Here is a 16,015-nt window from a genome sequence, read left to right on the forward strand (position 1 = left end):
CTTGTTAATTTGCAATATTTGTTTTACGCGATTTCATTATTATGATTTTTTTGTTGGATATTTTAGTGTCATTAATCATATCATATTTTGTGTTATTTTCTTAAGAAACGCCATAAATAGTTGTATTTTGGTAGGACTAAAGAAATATTTGAAATACAAGTAAATATACAATTGTATGTTTGTATGAATACTTTACCGGAAAAACCCGAAAAAACCCAAAAATCCAAAAAGCCTGAAAAAATCCAAAAAAACCCGAGTTTTATTGATTTGGTCTGGTTTATAAATTTAAAAATCCAACACAAATAATTTGATTTGATATTTGAAAAACCTGAATCAACCCGGACATGTACACCCCTACTTAAAACTAAAGTACTCTATTATAACATATTTGTTAGACATCAAACATTTTACATATATAGCTAGCATTTATTAGTATTAACCATATTAGGATATAAACTATGCAATTTTAACTTTATGTTTCTCTATGTGTTTTCCTTCTTCCATTTTGTTTTCACAACTATCCTTCATCAAAATATAACTATGCCTAACATCTTAAAATTAATTGCAAGTCGAGAATAAAAATGTTGGGCTCGTGTTCAACATAGGCCATGCCCATCTTGTAAGCTAATAAAAAACAAGCAAGAGAGTTCATATGCAATGGAACAGCCTACCCACTGCAACTATTTAGGGGGTGTCATATAACCCCTCTAGAGTAATTTAGCATTGGCGAAAGCCTTTTGTAGTTGGTAAAGGCATTTGCAACAAGTGTGATCCAGCATTAACTATGTAGTTCAGAGCTCTTTCGAAAGATCGACCTGAAAAGACGAAGTGTGTCGCCAAATATATCACAAGGAGGTCCTCATCATCCTAAGTTCGAGAAGGACATTGTTTGAGCCCTCGAATCATGGAGATTCTTAGAGGAAAGAATCAAGGAAATATGTAGAATTATGCATCCAAATATTCACCAATAAAATCTTGTTTGTCATTGCAGTTTATTTTGGAAACTTCGAAAATTTGTTGCAAACACACCCTGGAAAACTTCATCCAGAAAACCATAAATTATCAATGTCCCCTTCGTAAAGATACAAACGGTTTCCACGTGATCATTCACTTATAGACAACCCAGTTCAGCAAAGATACAAAAAGGTAGAAAGACACTACAGACCATCATTTCTTTCTCTTTTCCTTTTCTCATATATTATTTCCGCTTATGATTTCCAGCTTACACACTTCACATTAATATGAACTCAATACAAATTAAATTACATTAGAAAGACACTTCTTTGGGTGAGCACGACGAGATATGAACATGCTTGAGACAATACTTACAAGTATTAGAAGCTACGTGTAAGTAAAGACATCAAACTCAGCATCCTGCTGCTTTCAAGAACTTATCGTAGGGGCTTGAAGGTGGCAGCCTAAAGGACTGTTGTCCATACTCCCGAGAACAAGAGAGAGAGTTTTGTGTATGAGTTGATTCAACTGTTGTTAATTGTAGATCCTGGTGAAGCACCATATCCTGCACAAAAGGGAACAGCTTATAATTCTCGTTAACATTTCAGGACCATGCTCTCCATATGCAGGATCTTGAGGAAAACATTTATAACACAACAGAAATAAATAAAGTGATATCCCTATTTTAACAGACCATTCTCTTTTTTTTCCACATCAGAAGCAGTGTCACCTGTAGAATTTTCTCATCAAAGTTAAGCGAAGTACTAGAAACCATTACAGGGGCATTGATCATCATTTTCCATGTAGCTAATACATACATTTACATGGCCACTGATGTGCAACGGAATGCCTTAGATAGTTTTAGGAAAATTGGCTAATCTGGATTCTGCGAGAGCAAGGCTATTCCAGTTTTTGTACTTCTATAGTTCAGCTAAATGAAAATTCTAGATTAGTAGGATCGAAATGATCCAACTTTCAGCCAAAGCGGATTTAGATTCAACCAGAGAGACGTCAAGTAGATTTGCATGATCTCAAAGTAAACCTTTTATGCAGTGAGTGGTAGTATTAGGCTAATTATAAACTTGAGATAAAAATATATATTCTGTAAAGAAATAATGTACAGCATAAAAGGTTCCCTATAAAATACCTATAGGCTAGATAAAGTCCTAATATTATGATCTATTGAAATGCTAACTCACAGTTTTAGCAAAAGAAAAATTGATCAAAAGCTAGATAGAAGCAAGTCCACATAGTTCATAGCTAGAACAAGAAAATTAGACCAAATGGATGGAATCAGTTTTCTTATTTTTGAAGTCCTAAATACTTGAATTTCTAGCAATACTTTTTTTTGGAACTGGTAACTTCGTATTCCTTTGCATTAAGGGCATGTTCGCCACCTCCAGAAAATTTACACTTAGTAGAAACTAATTACAGTAATCCTACGAAGTCTACTAACTGAACTTCCCCTTCTAATACATTATTCTTTACGCCAAAAACATAAAGAAGGGATGACCTTCCACTTGATCTTCTGTATGAGCTCTCCTTGCTTCAAAAATCCTTTCATTTCTTTCCTTCCAACTGTTCCACCAAATACAGGCAAGTACTGTTTTCCACCAAATACAGGAAGGAACGGTTTTCCTCTAAATCTTCTGGCTCTTGCTACCACCCTCCTAATCCAACCAACAACTTAAAAGATCAGCGGTATGCACTGGCATAGACCAGTTCACCTTAGCCAAATTAATGAATTAAAACCCACACTTGTTGTGCAACTCTACAATGTAGGAAAAGGTGGTTGTTTGTTTCTAAAGCCTCCTACATAATGAGCATCTTGAAGCAATGTAGATTCCCCTTTTTTGTAGGGCTTCATGAGTCAGACAAGCTGTACTGTCAACTAGCTAGATGAAGCAATTCACCTTAGTTGGTGCTACACTCTTCCATACAGACGTCCATGGTCCTGTCGACTTCCTGACTTCAGACAGCCCTCTATTGTACACCCTATTTACTGAGAATAGTCCATCCTGATGGTGTTTCCATATCATGTTGAATTTACAGAAATATTCTACTCTAAATCGGTCAGTGCCTTAAAATCTCTTAAAATATTGAGAAGATAAGAGGGTCATTTGGCTATTGAAAAATCATTATAGACTATACACCTCTTTCATAATTTCACTATCCAAAATAAAACTTAGTGATTCTTGACATAAATTATCAGTGAAGTCAAACTTTGGTGCCTTTCTTCAGAAAAGGATAGGCAAAGTAGCCCAACAAACTTTAGTCAAATGATCCGTCATTTAGTGTAGTCTGGTAACCCCAAATCTTTTTTCCAAAAATCTTTCTATCAGCCATTGCAAAACAATTACAATTATTTTTTTTAAGAAACGCAACACGCTGTCACTGTTAAAATAGTACAAGATTTATTATTAATTGGTTGATTTGATTTGATTTTGTAATTAGACACTTACCAAATTGTATTCACTTGTAATTATTATATATTCTCTCTAATTCTACATGGAATCAGAGCCATCAGCCATAGAAAATTGTATACCCTTTTCCTCCATTCATTTCTCCTACTATTACCACACTGAACTTGAAGGGTAAGTAGCAAGTACATATCATGGTCTGCTTCAATTGAATTAAGATTTATGGGTCAGATACATGATGGATGAATTGATGCGGTCCATTCAAGATGAGATGCCTTGGTGTATGTTATTTACTATGACATAGGTGTGGAGACAAATTCTAGAGTCTAAAGGGTTCATGTTAAGCAGGACCAAAATAGAGTATTTGAAGCGCAAATTTAGTGATTCAATGCAAGAGGCAGGTGTGGAAGTGAGGCCTGACACACAGGCTATCCCCAAGAGACATAGTTTCAAGTATCTTGGGTCTATAATCCATGAAAGTAGGGATAACGATAATGATATGACACATCATATTAGTGCGGTGTGGATGAAGTAGAGGCTTGCATCCAGAGCCTTGTGTGATAAAAAATACCACCGAAACTTAAAGGTAAGTTTTATAAAGTGGTGTTTAGACCGACTTTGTTGTATGTGGCAGAGTGTTGGCCAATCAAGGATTCCCATGTTTAGAAGACATGTCATGGAAATAGGGATGTTAAGGTAGATGTGTGGGTACAAGGAGCAATAAGATTAGGAACGAGGATATTCTAGATAAAGTGGGAGTGGCCTCTGTGGTGGACAAGATGAGGGAAGCAAGATTGAGATGGTTTGAACATGAAGAGGAGATGCATAGACGCCCTAGTGAGGAAGTGCAAAAAGTTGGTTATAGTAGGTACGAGGAGAGGTAGAGATGGGCTGAAGAAAGAAAAGTTGTCTTATAGTCTTGATGATGACATTGAAGTGCTCATTAAGCGAGGCGAAGCGCTCAACGTGTTTTGAACCTCACTTTAGGGCTTACGCGTTCCTTTGACAACATTGTTTCCAAGAAGGTGGAAAGCATCCATAGGCATTAGATCACAGGATTCTTTTTAGATAGGTCTTAAAAGTTAAAAGTAGACGGAACAATTCTTATTAAGACTATAACTTATAGGAAAGAAGATCAATTTATGGATGGACTCAAATATGTTATATTTACCGACAAAAGTATCCGGTTATTGGGGGAAAATCTATATATTTCTATTTCCTTCCAATAGAGAATGAAAAAAGTCATTGTTTATTAACTTGCACATTCATTCAATCATTCAACCATCTCATCTTGTATGATTTTTGCAGTAACTTTGTGTCGAATCCCTAGTAACCATTTCGTAAGAAACTACGTTGGTACAACTTCCAAAATCAACAATGAGCATACAAACTCTTCTTTTATACGTGTATGGAAGATATTTTCTACAACCATGCTTACCCCTTGGTTTATCTATATGAAGAACATGTTGAATCATAAGGTATTCTCCCTCATCTCTATATTCTAATTCTTTCAACTTATCAGCATGTTTGCTCTTCATAATCATCTTATTCATTGGTTGCTCCTTCAAGGTTGGAGAACACATTTTTGTAGGACAATCAGCTTGTATATGCCTAAAATCCTCCACATTTATGGCATTCTCTTTTTAAGAATAGCTCCTGAAGTCATGGGCTTCCCTTCAACTTTCTAGACTTGGTTTTGCATTAGATTATTGTGGCTTTGTCGAGCTAGAACTACATCTCACCTAGTTTAAAGTGTTTGGCAATTAAATGGTAGTTAATGAAGAAAATGCTTTGGCTTGCCTTTGTTGTGTCTGTACAATCTTGGCTAGTTTGACAACTCCAAAGATTTTTTGGGGCTGCAATTGGATCACATTTGCAATAGGCTAATTTAATCCAGTCAAATATCGAGCAATTATGCAGGATGGTTGTCCTTTAAAAACACTTTTGAGCCTCAGATCTTCAAATTCTCTAGTGTACTCATCCATGAATAATGAGTTCCTTATCAAAAAAATGAATGAAATTCAATTAAGAATCCTCTTAGTATGTCTCTTGCAAGAACTGTTGGTGCGATTCCCATTTAATCCTCTCCCCAGTGTGAATCCATGCTTTTCCATCAAATTCTCGATCCCTTTTGAGGTTTTCCCACCATACTGATCCGTATAACCTCTGAGCTTGAGAGCAACAAGCTTGACCTTCTTATCAGAAAATTCTTTATAATAAACAATCTCAAAATATTTCCCTTTCTTGGGGTAATTGAATCCATAAAGCTCCGAGGCACTAGTTTTGAGGTAATGCACTACAGTTAGTTTGAATTAGATGGAGCTACTCCGGTGGTCCTTCTGATCACCGTAAAACACTTTTCTTCATTTCTTAGTTTCCGGTGAAACAATCAAGACTTTTAAGAATACATAAGACCTTCTTAGGAAAGTCTTAGGCGAGAGGTGTGAAGCCAGATCGTACTAAAGACAATGAATTTTTTTTGAAAATGATAGATTTCCAAAAAATAAGTAAAAGCAGTATGGGCGAGAATCTGGAGGTCATGATAGGGATCAAATATTTTGTTATTACAGATATTAGTGAGGGTTTTTATAGATGGTTTCTCCTCTCTGAAAGGAGCAACCTATTTACCAGCAAGATTAAGATAGACGAGAACAATTTGTGGTGGGTTTGTGAGAATTTACAGCAGGTGTCGATGGGAGCAGGTAACTTATACAAAAAATGGGGAAGGAAGCAACAACATTTATTACATAGGGGTCTACCAAAATTACAATGCTTACGGGCGATTCATTCATTTGTCTAATGGAATGGTGAAAGGAAATCCGCTATCATCATCTAGGAGGAGTACAACTTGGGCTGGAGAGAAGTAGCGGCTAAGATCCTCAGAATCATGGGGAATAATAATCCAGCTTTTCATAGATTTGTCTCACCATATAAGACCTACATCCAAGCAGCAAATAAGAAGCAATGGCAGGCAATGGAAGGCAGGCCTGCGAATACGAGTTCTCAACTTCTGAGCTGCTGTCTAGTGGGTTATTTTGATAATCCCTTTTGCTTCAACCCATCTTTAGAGTCTATTAAAAAATGGTTCACTACTCGTTGGTCATTAACAGCAGGGGTGAAGGTGTCGACTATGGGTCACAACTTCTTCTTGTTTGAACTACCATCGAGACAGTAGGCAGAGAGAGTGCAATTTGGCGTCTGGTACTAGAATTGGAGACATCTCTTTCTTGTATGGTGGTCTCCGGCGACTTGTTTCAATCAGAAAGAACAGGATCAGGAACTAGATGGATTAGGGATTTTGGGATACTGTTGCATGAATAGTAGGAAAGAAGTCTCAGATTTATCGGAGATAACTGTGGGGGATTCATAGATTCAAATGAGGACACAATGAGAAGAAACAGCTTCCTTTGGGCTTGTATATTGATTAGAGATTCAGATCTCATTTTCCCACGGAAAATAGAACTGGTCTCTGGTAACTGGGTGTTATTCTCAATTGCTACTAATCCAGACACTACTGTAGCTCAGAACTGGGAAGGAAATGTGTGGTGCTCAACCCTATGAAGGAACCCCAATGACTGGGATATAGAAGATATGATGGCTATGCTTGGCACTTACAACAGTGCTATCAACCATCAGTGCAATGACAGGCTAAGATGGGGAAACAACAGTGAGGACATTTATTCCGTTAAAGTAACTATCAGCTCCTTAGCTCTAACAAAGCTCAGATTGATCAATGGCCCTGGAAGCTTATCTGGAAAATCAGATTACCCCCTAAAGTCGTGCTTTCTGCTGGCTAGCCCTTAAAAATGCATGCTCAACCTAGGACAACCTTAGCAAAAGAAGATTCCAACATTTCAGGGGCAAACTTTGCATAGAAAATTTTTGAATGCTCTCAGGCGCTCTTCCCAAAAACTCTCTCTCTCCTACTTCCTAGGAGAGAGAGAACCCTCTTTCCGGTAGGTCACCTGAGAACTGCCTTCCTAACCTTCTCCTTCCTCTATATCCGGTGATCCCTTCCGATCATTGGAACACCTTCTCGTTTCTTCTCTCTCTCTCTTTTCTCTTTCTCTTTCTCTTTCTCTCTCTTTCTTTCCCTTCTCTTTCATCCTCAGCCAAGCATTAGATGGATGACATCATTTATTTCGCGGTGGGATTCAAATCATACGATATTGCAAGAACCTTAGGTTCAACAGGAGATTGGTATGACTGGACAGAAAGAAACAGGAAGTCCGTGGCGAGAACAACATTCAATGGCAAAGATATGGAATGGATTTCTTGGACCTTGCGAGAAGCTTCCAAATCNCCAGGCTATGGAAATGGAATGGCCTTGGAAACTAATCTGGAAAATCAAGGTTCCTCACAAGGTCTCAGGTTTTATTTGGTTGGCAATTAGGAAAGCATGTCTAACTCATGAAGTGTTACAAAGAAGAGGTATACAGATTTGCTCAAGGTGTTTCATGTGTGGGGAAGAGGCAGAAGTTAATAGTCACTTATTCTTACACTGCAGAACAGCTGCAAATCTGTGGGACATGTTCTTATGTATACTTGGAATTAACTGGGTAATGCCCAAAACTACTTTAGAGTTGTTGAGACAGTGGGAAGGAGTGGGCAGAAGAAGAAGATCCAAAGAGGACTGGTGGAAATGCATCCCAGCCTGCATCTGGTGGACATTGTGGAAGGAAAGAAATGAAAGATCACATGATGGGAAACTTAACAGCACTCAGAAAATCAAGATGAATAGCTTGGGCCTGCTGTATTTTTGGTGTAAACAGGATTTGGTGGGGGAGGTAGATAGCTTAGTGATTTTAAAGCTCAATTGTAAAGTTTTGCCCAGTTTTTGGCTTTTGAAATTACCCCCTGGGGGCTGTAAATCCCATCTCATCAGGCTTTGCTGATGAGTTTTGATGTGAATATAAAGTTACCTTATCAAAAAAAAAAAAAAAAAAAGAAGAAGATTCCAACTTGCAAATAGATGTTATCTATGCAATTGCAGCTCAGAAACAGTTAACCACATGTTCATCCACTGTTTAGTTGCTACAGATCTGTGGTCTACGTTCTTATCACTTTTTGGTCTACAGTGGGTTAAGCCAAGCAACATCAGAGAAGTTTTTGTTAGTTGGATTCTTGGCAAGTTGAGAAACCTATTACGAAGATCCGGTCTATGGTTCCTGCTACTATTTTGTGGTGTTTATGGTTTGAAAGGAATCAAAGATGTTTTGATGGTACATCAACTGCAAGCTTTAGACTTAAGGCCAAATGTTTAGTTTTACTGTTTTGTTGGCTTAATCTTACACCTGTGTATAACCCTGATCTCCTTTTGGAATTTGGCAGCTCCCTTGTTCTATGGTAGGTTCCTTTTTGTCCTTCCTAGGAGCTGCCTATTCAACTTTTGTAATTCTTGCATCCCCGCGATGCTTTGTTATTAAATACTACTCTTACTTCATCAAAAATAAAAATATAAAAAAATTGATCTCAATAATTATAAGTCAATCAATGAATTCATCGCCTTGATATTTGCCATCGCAATTGAAATTTCATGCTTAATATCATCACGTTGATACATCTCCTGATTATTGTGTGGCCTTCTTTGGGGTTTCTTCTAGCACATTGATAATTGAGCTTCATCAATTTCATCCTCCTTACACCCTTGATTATCTGAATATTCTGAGTGTGAAATTTTATCATATTGAGCATGGCGTCTCGGTACTCTCATATCTTGGTCAGCATCAAGCTCTTCAGCTTGCTGTAGATGCTTGCTCGTGGTTAAAGTGTTAGATTTTGAAGTGGGGGATGTTGCAGGAGTATATTGTACTGTTGGGGGTGGCAGTGATGAAGGTTGTAGGAGATATAGCAAATTTGGTGGCTGACTCTAAAGCACCAAATATTCAACCAGTTCTGATGTTCCATTGATTCCATCAAACCATCAAATTGCACTTTTATTTCTTTATTTTCACATTCAAGGGCTATTGATCCTTAATTTCTCAATCTGAAATTGATCATCGATTGAAGAGGGTCCCAAACCTAATACTTGCTTCTCCATCGATATGATGACCAAGATAGCAAATCAAGACTCTAAAATTGGGCCCTACTACCAAAACTGATGTACTTTCGAGGTTTTTTTTTTTTTTTTGAGATGGTAACAGTCATGTACTTTCGAGGTTTTGCACTTCTCAAGCACAAAGAAAGTAGAAACAAAATCACTCCCAATAATGTTTTTTCACAAAACTAGCATAAGCGTTCTTCAAACTCACATAAGAAGAATATATAATGAAGAAGAACCTTATATTCACACGTTCCTCCATCCCGCAAGACTGTGAGAAGCTTCAAATAAAGGAAGAAGAAGGACAAGAATGTTTAACCATGTTTCTGAAGCAGCCACTTAAAACACTGATCACCAATGTTATTTTCAGCAGAATGAGCACTTAAATAGGCCTTACAATGAGTAAAATTGATGAGGTTAAGGAAACCCTATCCTAGCTAAACTAGGAACAAGGATTATAGTAGGAATGGAATACTACCTCCCAATCCTAGTTTGAATGACATACTACTGGTTAAAGAAATGGACCTTGGGCTTAACTCAACCATCCCAAAGCTAGCTCATGAGGGGAGGATTATCCAAGAAAATATAAGGAGACCCACCCATACCTTTTTTATCTGATGTGGGACTTCTGAACACGCCATCTTACGCCCAGGACTAGACATCTGGAGCATAGACAATTAAATATGGGGACCCCAACACCGGTAAACAAGAATTGGGGTGGGTCCTGCTCTGACATTCTGTTAAAGAAATGGTCCTTGTGCCTAACTCAACCCCAAAAGCTAGCTCATGAGAGGAAAATTGCCCAAGACCATATAAGGAGATCACTCATCCCTTTTTCACCTGATGTGGGACTCTTCAACACTACTAACAAACCAAGTTTGACTAGAACTACAAATATAATCCTACTAAACATGAACCGCACAACTAAGGAACAAGAAACAAGAAATCCTAATATTTCAGAAAGCAATAATTCCTAATCTTGAGTGGATTATTGGACTTCTTGAGGTTCTTGGGACATGATACCCTCTTGTTTATGGTGGACTATTTGGAGAGAAAGAAACAAGAGGGGTCTTGAAAATACTGCAGAATCAGTGCAACAGATCAAATGGCATTGTATGAAGACTTTCTTGTTTTGGTGTAAAGAGGAGGGTATAGAGGATGCTGGACAGATTTTAAACCTTTTTTCTTCTTTATAAGTTTAGTAGCAGCTTTCTTGAGTTGGGAAGACTAGTTACCAATAAAGCTGCATCCCAGGATATTGCAGCACTTAAAGCTCTATTTATCAATTAACAGCTATTTAGCTATCCAGTTAATAAGAAAATACATTATGATAAGCAAATATATCATTCAAGCACAAAAAAGCTTGGATAGACCAACTGATAGAGGGACAAACAGAGTGATTCTCACCATCTTTGGTAAAGAAGGGTTCTTCCTGTCATTTTCATTGTAGGATATTAATGCCTTGGTTTCCTGTTGCATCTTGAAACTCTGAAGGGATGACATCTTGTGTTGTTTACCAGTAACAAGGGCCTCACACTGATTTTTTACTTGGTCATAGGGTATAGGTGTAGAGGAAGTTGGGTAGCTTGCAACTTGTCGGGCAGTTTCCAGAACCTACATGTGCAAGAGAGAGTGTTATACAGGAACATGCTACTGATCTTATAGTTCACAGTCCCACAGCCAATTTGACAATGTTAAACAAAAGGAATTACTAAGTAACTATGCATGTGGAATGACATGTAACATGAGCAGTTCAATTTCTTTAACTTAGAGATCCTCAGAAGTGAAATGATGCTCCTAAGTCATAGTTGTTTACAGGAACTTATTTTTCTACAGCATTATCCCAGCTCCTCCTTTTCTTATTTTTAGTTTCTTATTTTTGATGAAGTAATAAAGTTTTACTGAATGTCTGGGCAAAAGCACTGAAATCCAAGAAGTATATCAGAAGGTACAAAACCAAAAAAAAAAAAGATATGTTTTTTGCGAATGACACCCCATCTTCTATACACAAAGGAACCTCTGAGGTATATGGAAAGGCAATCCCTCCCAGGTTAAGAACTTCTCAAAATATGACTTGGGAAAAAACTCCTATTTCTCTTAAGGAGCCAAACTGAGATATATGGAAAGGCAATCCCTACCAGGTTAAGAAGAGCTTCTCATAATACAACTTCAGAAAAAACTCCTTTGTCCCCCCACCGCCACCTGCTCCAGATATCAGGAGATCATGTGGTGTGTTTTGTTTGTGAAGAAATTCAATCAAGCTTTGAAATTCTATCCTTTCCTAGCCTTAAAAGTTCCTTATTTCTAATGTAATGCTCTTTGTAAAGCATAGACACTTTTAAAGGTGACACCATGACTCTCATGTATCTTGACATCAGTTGCCTCCTTTAAATGTTTCCTTTGTTACTTGCCATCGATAACATGAGGGATCAACAAAAGGATGTGCACTAGACAAAACGTTTTACATTTTCTAAATTCCTATGACCGAGTCTTTCTAGCCCCTGTGAGTATCTTTTATAAAAGTACAGAGAGCCTCTCTAATCGGTAGAAAGTGGTGGGTGTCCACTAACGGCCATTCTTGGCTAGTTTCTGATAATGCAATTCTGGAAGGAGTCAGTAGTTGAGCATTGTATCCCTTCTCGTCCCGAGCTTTTGATAGAACCCATCTAAGGCTTTCCCTTGAGCTTTACAAATAGCCTTCTTAACTTCCCTTCTTAGCTCTCGTATATTCTTCAAAGGCTTCTCAGCCTTCTACTTTTAGTAACTTTATATACCACTCTTTTTTGGCTCAAATAACTCCTTGCACCTCGTGATTCACCACCACCAGGATTCTAGTGATCGAGGTATTAAACCTCTAGACACACCTAACACTTCACTTGTTGCTTTTTAATGCAACTTGATATTTTCTACCACGAGATGTCTTTCTTGCCTTCTATGGCCCATTTTAACTCCTTTCCGTAGCGCTTCTTGAACGTTGTCTTTTAGTGCCTACCACAGAATTCTTGATAGCTTGCAAGTGATTTTTTTAACACTATACTCTTACGTTGTGCATCAAGACAACCACCCTCGTTGGGCGGTCATTGCTTCTCCGGGTATGACCCTACAGTTCGTACATTTGGTTTTATCATTTCTTCTAAGGATAAATCTATTTGAATATGGTTCACTCACTAAATTATAAGCTAAAACAACATCAACATACCCCGTGTAAATCATAAGCTAAAACAAACTCTAGAATAGCCTTTCCTTCATCATTCCTAGGACCATAATCATATATATATATATATATATATATATAAAAGAGAACCATAGGTCCGCCTACGTGGCGCCACCACAAACCAAGATTCCCTTTTAATTTATTTATTTCCAAAACTAGCCTTCCTCTTTCATGAAAAATTATGACTTTTATGAAGAGTTGCGACTTTTATGAAAGTTGTGACTTTTATGAAAGGTTTGTAACTTTTCCGAAGAGTTGTAACCTTTCCAATAAGGAACAATAAGCATTTGTTCACACTACCCTTTGTTGTCTATAAATAGGGGGATGTCCTCTCATTTTAAACAACCAAAATTCTAAACTACTTCTTCTTCTGCACAATTAAATATTCGTGTACTTTGCTCCTGTTAAGTGACTCACTAACACCATTATTTTTGAATCAATACAGTTGAATTGAATCGTTCTATCCTGAGTTCTTTTAAACCTCGAGTACTAGAGGGGAATAATTTTCTTAAAGAGACACTGTGCATTTAGTGGACTCGATTTTTTCCTTTTTGTTTCATTCTATTGTTACAGATCCTGGTATGTTTTTTTATAGTCATTAATTTAGGCTTATGTTATTAATTGTTGTTTTTGAGTACATGTTTTAAACTTTGTTGTTTATGTTTCTGTAAAATTATTGTTTTAAGTATTTGTTAGTACAGAGTAAATAACACATGTTAATTGAGTATTCACACAAGTTTTCTCTACTGAAATTGTTGAAGGTACAATAAAAAAATTCCTTAAAGATCTATACTACTATTTCTTGAAGACAAAATTCCATTTTGGTATGTCATTGTAAGGACATAAAGACCTTAAAAACTTTATCGCACCTTGATGTGTGAAGTGAACCAGGAAAAGAAGACAAGAATTAATAAACTTTCTACATGGGTTCAAGGATGATATATGTAATTCAAAAGGTAGGGCTGAACTTTCTACACGTTAGAATTAGAACATATGATCACTTTTTTTCAACCTTTTAAAATTTATTTATCCCTTCACCAATAATTATTTATTTATTTATTAGAAAATTTAATATCTCATGTTGATTTTCATTTGATTCCCCAAAAATATCAAATAGTAGCACTTCCTACAAGCAAAGGATAAATTATAAAATCAAATTAAAGATGATTGATTGAAGGATAAATGATAAGATGTTATAATTACCATTTTCCTTTACATTATTAATGTTCGTTACTACGTAATCTTGTATGTCAGATAATATATTGTTTTAGTTTTAGTCACTGATAATTTTTAAGTATTATTTTATAAATTTCGTGATATTAAATTTCTATGCAAGGCGCAGGTAATTTTACTAGTTATATATATACTTATAGCCTGTTTGACATTGCTGTTGGGAGGCAAAAAGTGTTTTTTTAAGAAAAACGCTGTTTTTTTTTTGAAAAATCTTTAAAACTGTTTTTAAATGGAAGCAGAAGCAGATTTTCTGCTGTTGGGAAGAAGCTAAACATTTCTGCTTCTTAATAAAAGCAGAAGCAAAAGTAGAAAATTATTTTTTTGAAGACTAAAACACCTCTTCCATATATACATATCCACCAATATATCCCTTATTAATTAATTACAATATCTCACAAATTTGGTTAAGTATTATTCAAGAATTTATTTTTTATTTTTATATATTATTATTTTTTATTTTATATATCATTTTTTGTATTATTTTACAAAATAGAAATAAAGGTAACAACAATATTTTTGCACAAGTAATTTTTTCTATGTAGAATGGTTTTTAAGAAAATGATATTATTTTTTGTATGTAGTGATTTAATTTGTGGAATGGTTTTTAAATTTATTTTTCTTGATATTTGTAATTATATTCAAATCATCAAGTTATTATTATATTATTTAATTTAATTTATTTATTTATCTATGTATAATATTGATTGAAAATTTGACTATGTACATTTTAATTTAATTAATATAAAATNAATATTAAATTCCCGTGCAAGGCGTGGGTAATTTTACTAGTTATATATATACTTATAACCTGTTTCGCATTGCTGTTGGGAGGCAAAAAGTGTTTTTTTAAGAAAAAAACTGTTTTTTTTTTGAGAAATCTTTAAAAACTGTTTTTAAATGGAAGCGGAAGCAGATTTTCTGCGGTTGGGAAGAAGCTAAACATTTCTGCTTCTTAAAAAAAGCAGAAGCAGAAGTAGAAAATTATTTTTTTGAAGACTAAAATACCTCTTCCATATATACATATTCACCAATATATCCCTTATTAATTAATTACAATATCTCACAAATTTGGTTAAGTATCATTCAAGAATTTTATTTTTTATTTTTATATATTATTTTTTTTATTTTATATATTATTTTACGTATTATTTTACAAAATAGAAATAAAGGTAACAACAACATTTTTGCACGAGTAATTTTTTCTATGTAGAATGGTTTTTAAGAAAATAATATTATATTTTGTATGTAGTGATTTAATTTGTGGAATGGTTTTTAAATTTATTTTTCTTGATATTTGTAATTATATTCAAATCATCAAGTTATTATTATATTAATATTTAATTTAATTTATTTATTTATCTATGTATAATATTGATTGAAAATTTGAATATGTACATTTTAATTTAATTAATATAAAATTTAATTAAAATTTTGTAATAGATATTTAAAATATTTCTCTCTATAAAATAATCTTAATATTAAAAATACATTGATACTTGCCCTTTTTCGTATTTTGACTCTCAAAAGCACCTTTTAAAAAAGATTAGTCAAACACAATTTGTTTATCCAAAGCACTTTTCAAATGAATTAGCCAAACACAAATTTATTTTTTTCAAAAGCACTTTTCTGGAAAGCTATTTTTAAAAAGTGCTTCTAAAAATAAGTAGTTTTTAGCAGCAATGGCAAACAAGCTCTTAGTTAAAATCATCATAAAATTTACCTTCAAGAGCATTTAGATCTCACCTAATAAAGATTTGTTGGTTACTCGTAATCCCTTGAACTAAGGTGTAACATCTTACCCCCCTCATTTTGAGTATTTACACCATCATATTTTGAAACTTCTCATAGGTTCATATGTTTCTTTTGGTACTTGTTAGTATGGCTCAGAGTGGGACCCAAGAGGCTCCGGTGAGTTTTAGACAAGAAAAATGAGATTTGAACATTGCAGATTTTATTTTTTCTAGTTTCTCATGAACACGAGGGGTCCCCAGCAAAGGCAGCCCACTAAGCTACCAAGTCTCGCGAACGCGAGGTCTAGCCCCAGGAACACGAAGACTCAGTCATGTATCCTGATCGGCACCACTGTCATGCCTGAACACAGATACAATGGAGCGTTGGAGATCATTCAATTTCGTCCCGTTTGGCTACTATGCC

At 35.4% G+C, this 16,015-nt stretch overlaps 1 protein-coding gene across 7 annotated transcripts in view; it reads right to left on the reverse strand.

Moving 5' to 3' along the window:
- Positions 1-1,126: 1,126 nt before the first annotated feature.
- LOC125856415 (protein SEMI-ROLLED LEAF 2) overlaps positions 1,127-16,015 on the reverse strand; it is a 53,265-nt gene continuing 38,376 nt past the window's right edge. For all 7 annotated transcript variants that reach the window (XM_049535948.1, XM_049535947.1, XM_049535950.1 and 4 more), the window contains 2 exons: positions 10,822-11,028; positions 1,127-1,519 (listed from right to left, as the gene is read on the reverse strand). In XM_049535948.1, the coding sequence (XP_049391905.1) occupies positions 1,367-1,519; positions 10,822-11,028 (360 nt within the window). In that variant the 3' untranslated portion in view covers positions 1,127-1,366. The remainder of the gene's footprint in view (positions 1,520-10,821; positions 11,029-16,015) is intronic.

Source organism: Solanum stenotomum, chromosome 2, assembly GCF_019186545.1.
Source record: "Solanum stenotomum isolate F172 chromosome 2, ASM1918654v1, whole genome shotgun sequence".
Classification (NCBI taxonomy): domain Eukaryota; kingdom Viridiplantae; phylum Streptophyta; class Magnoliopsida; order Solanales; family Solanaceae; genus Solanum; species Solanum stenotomum.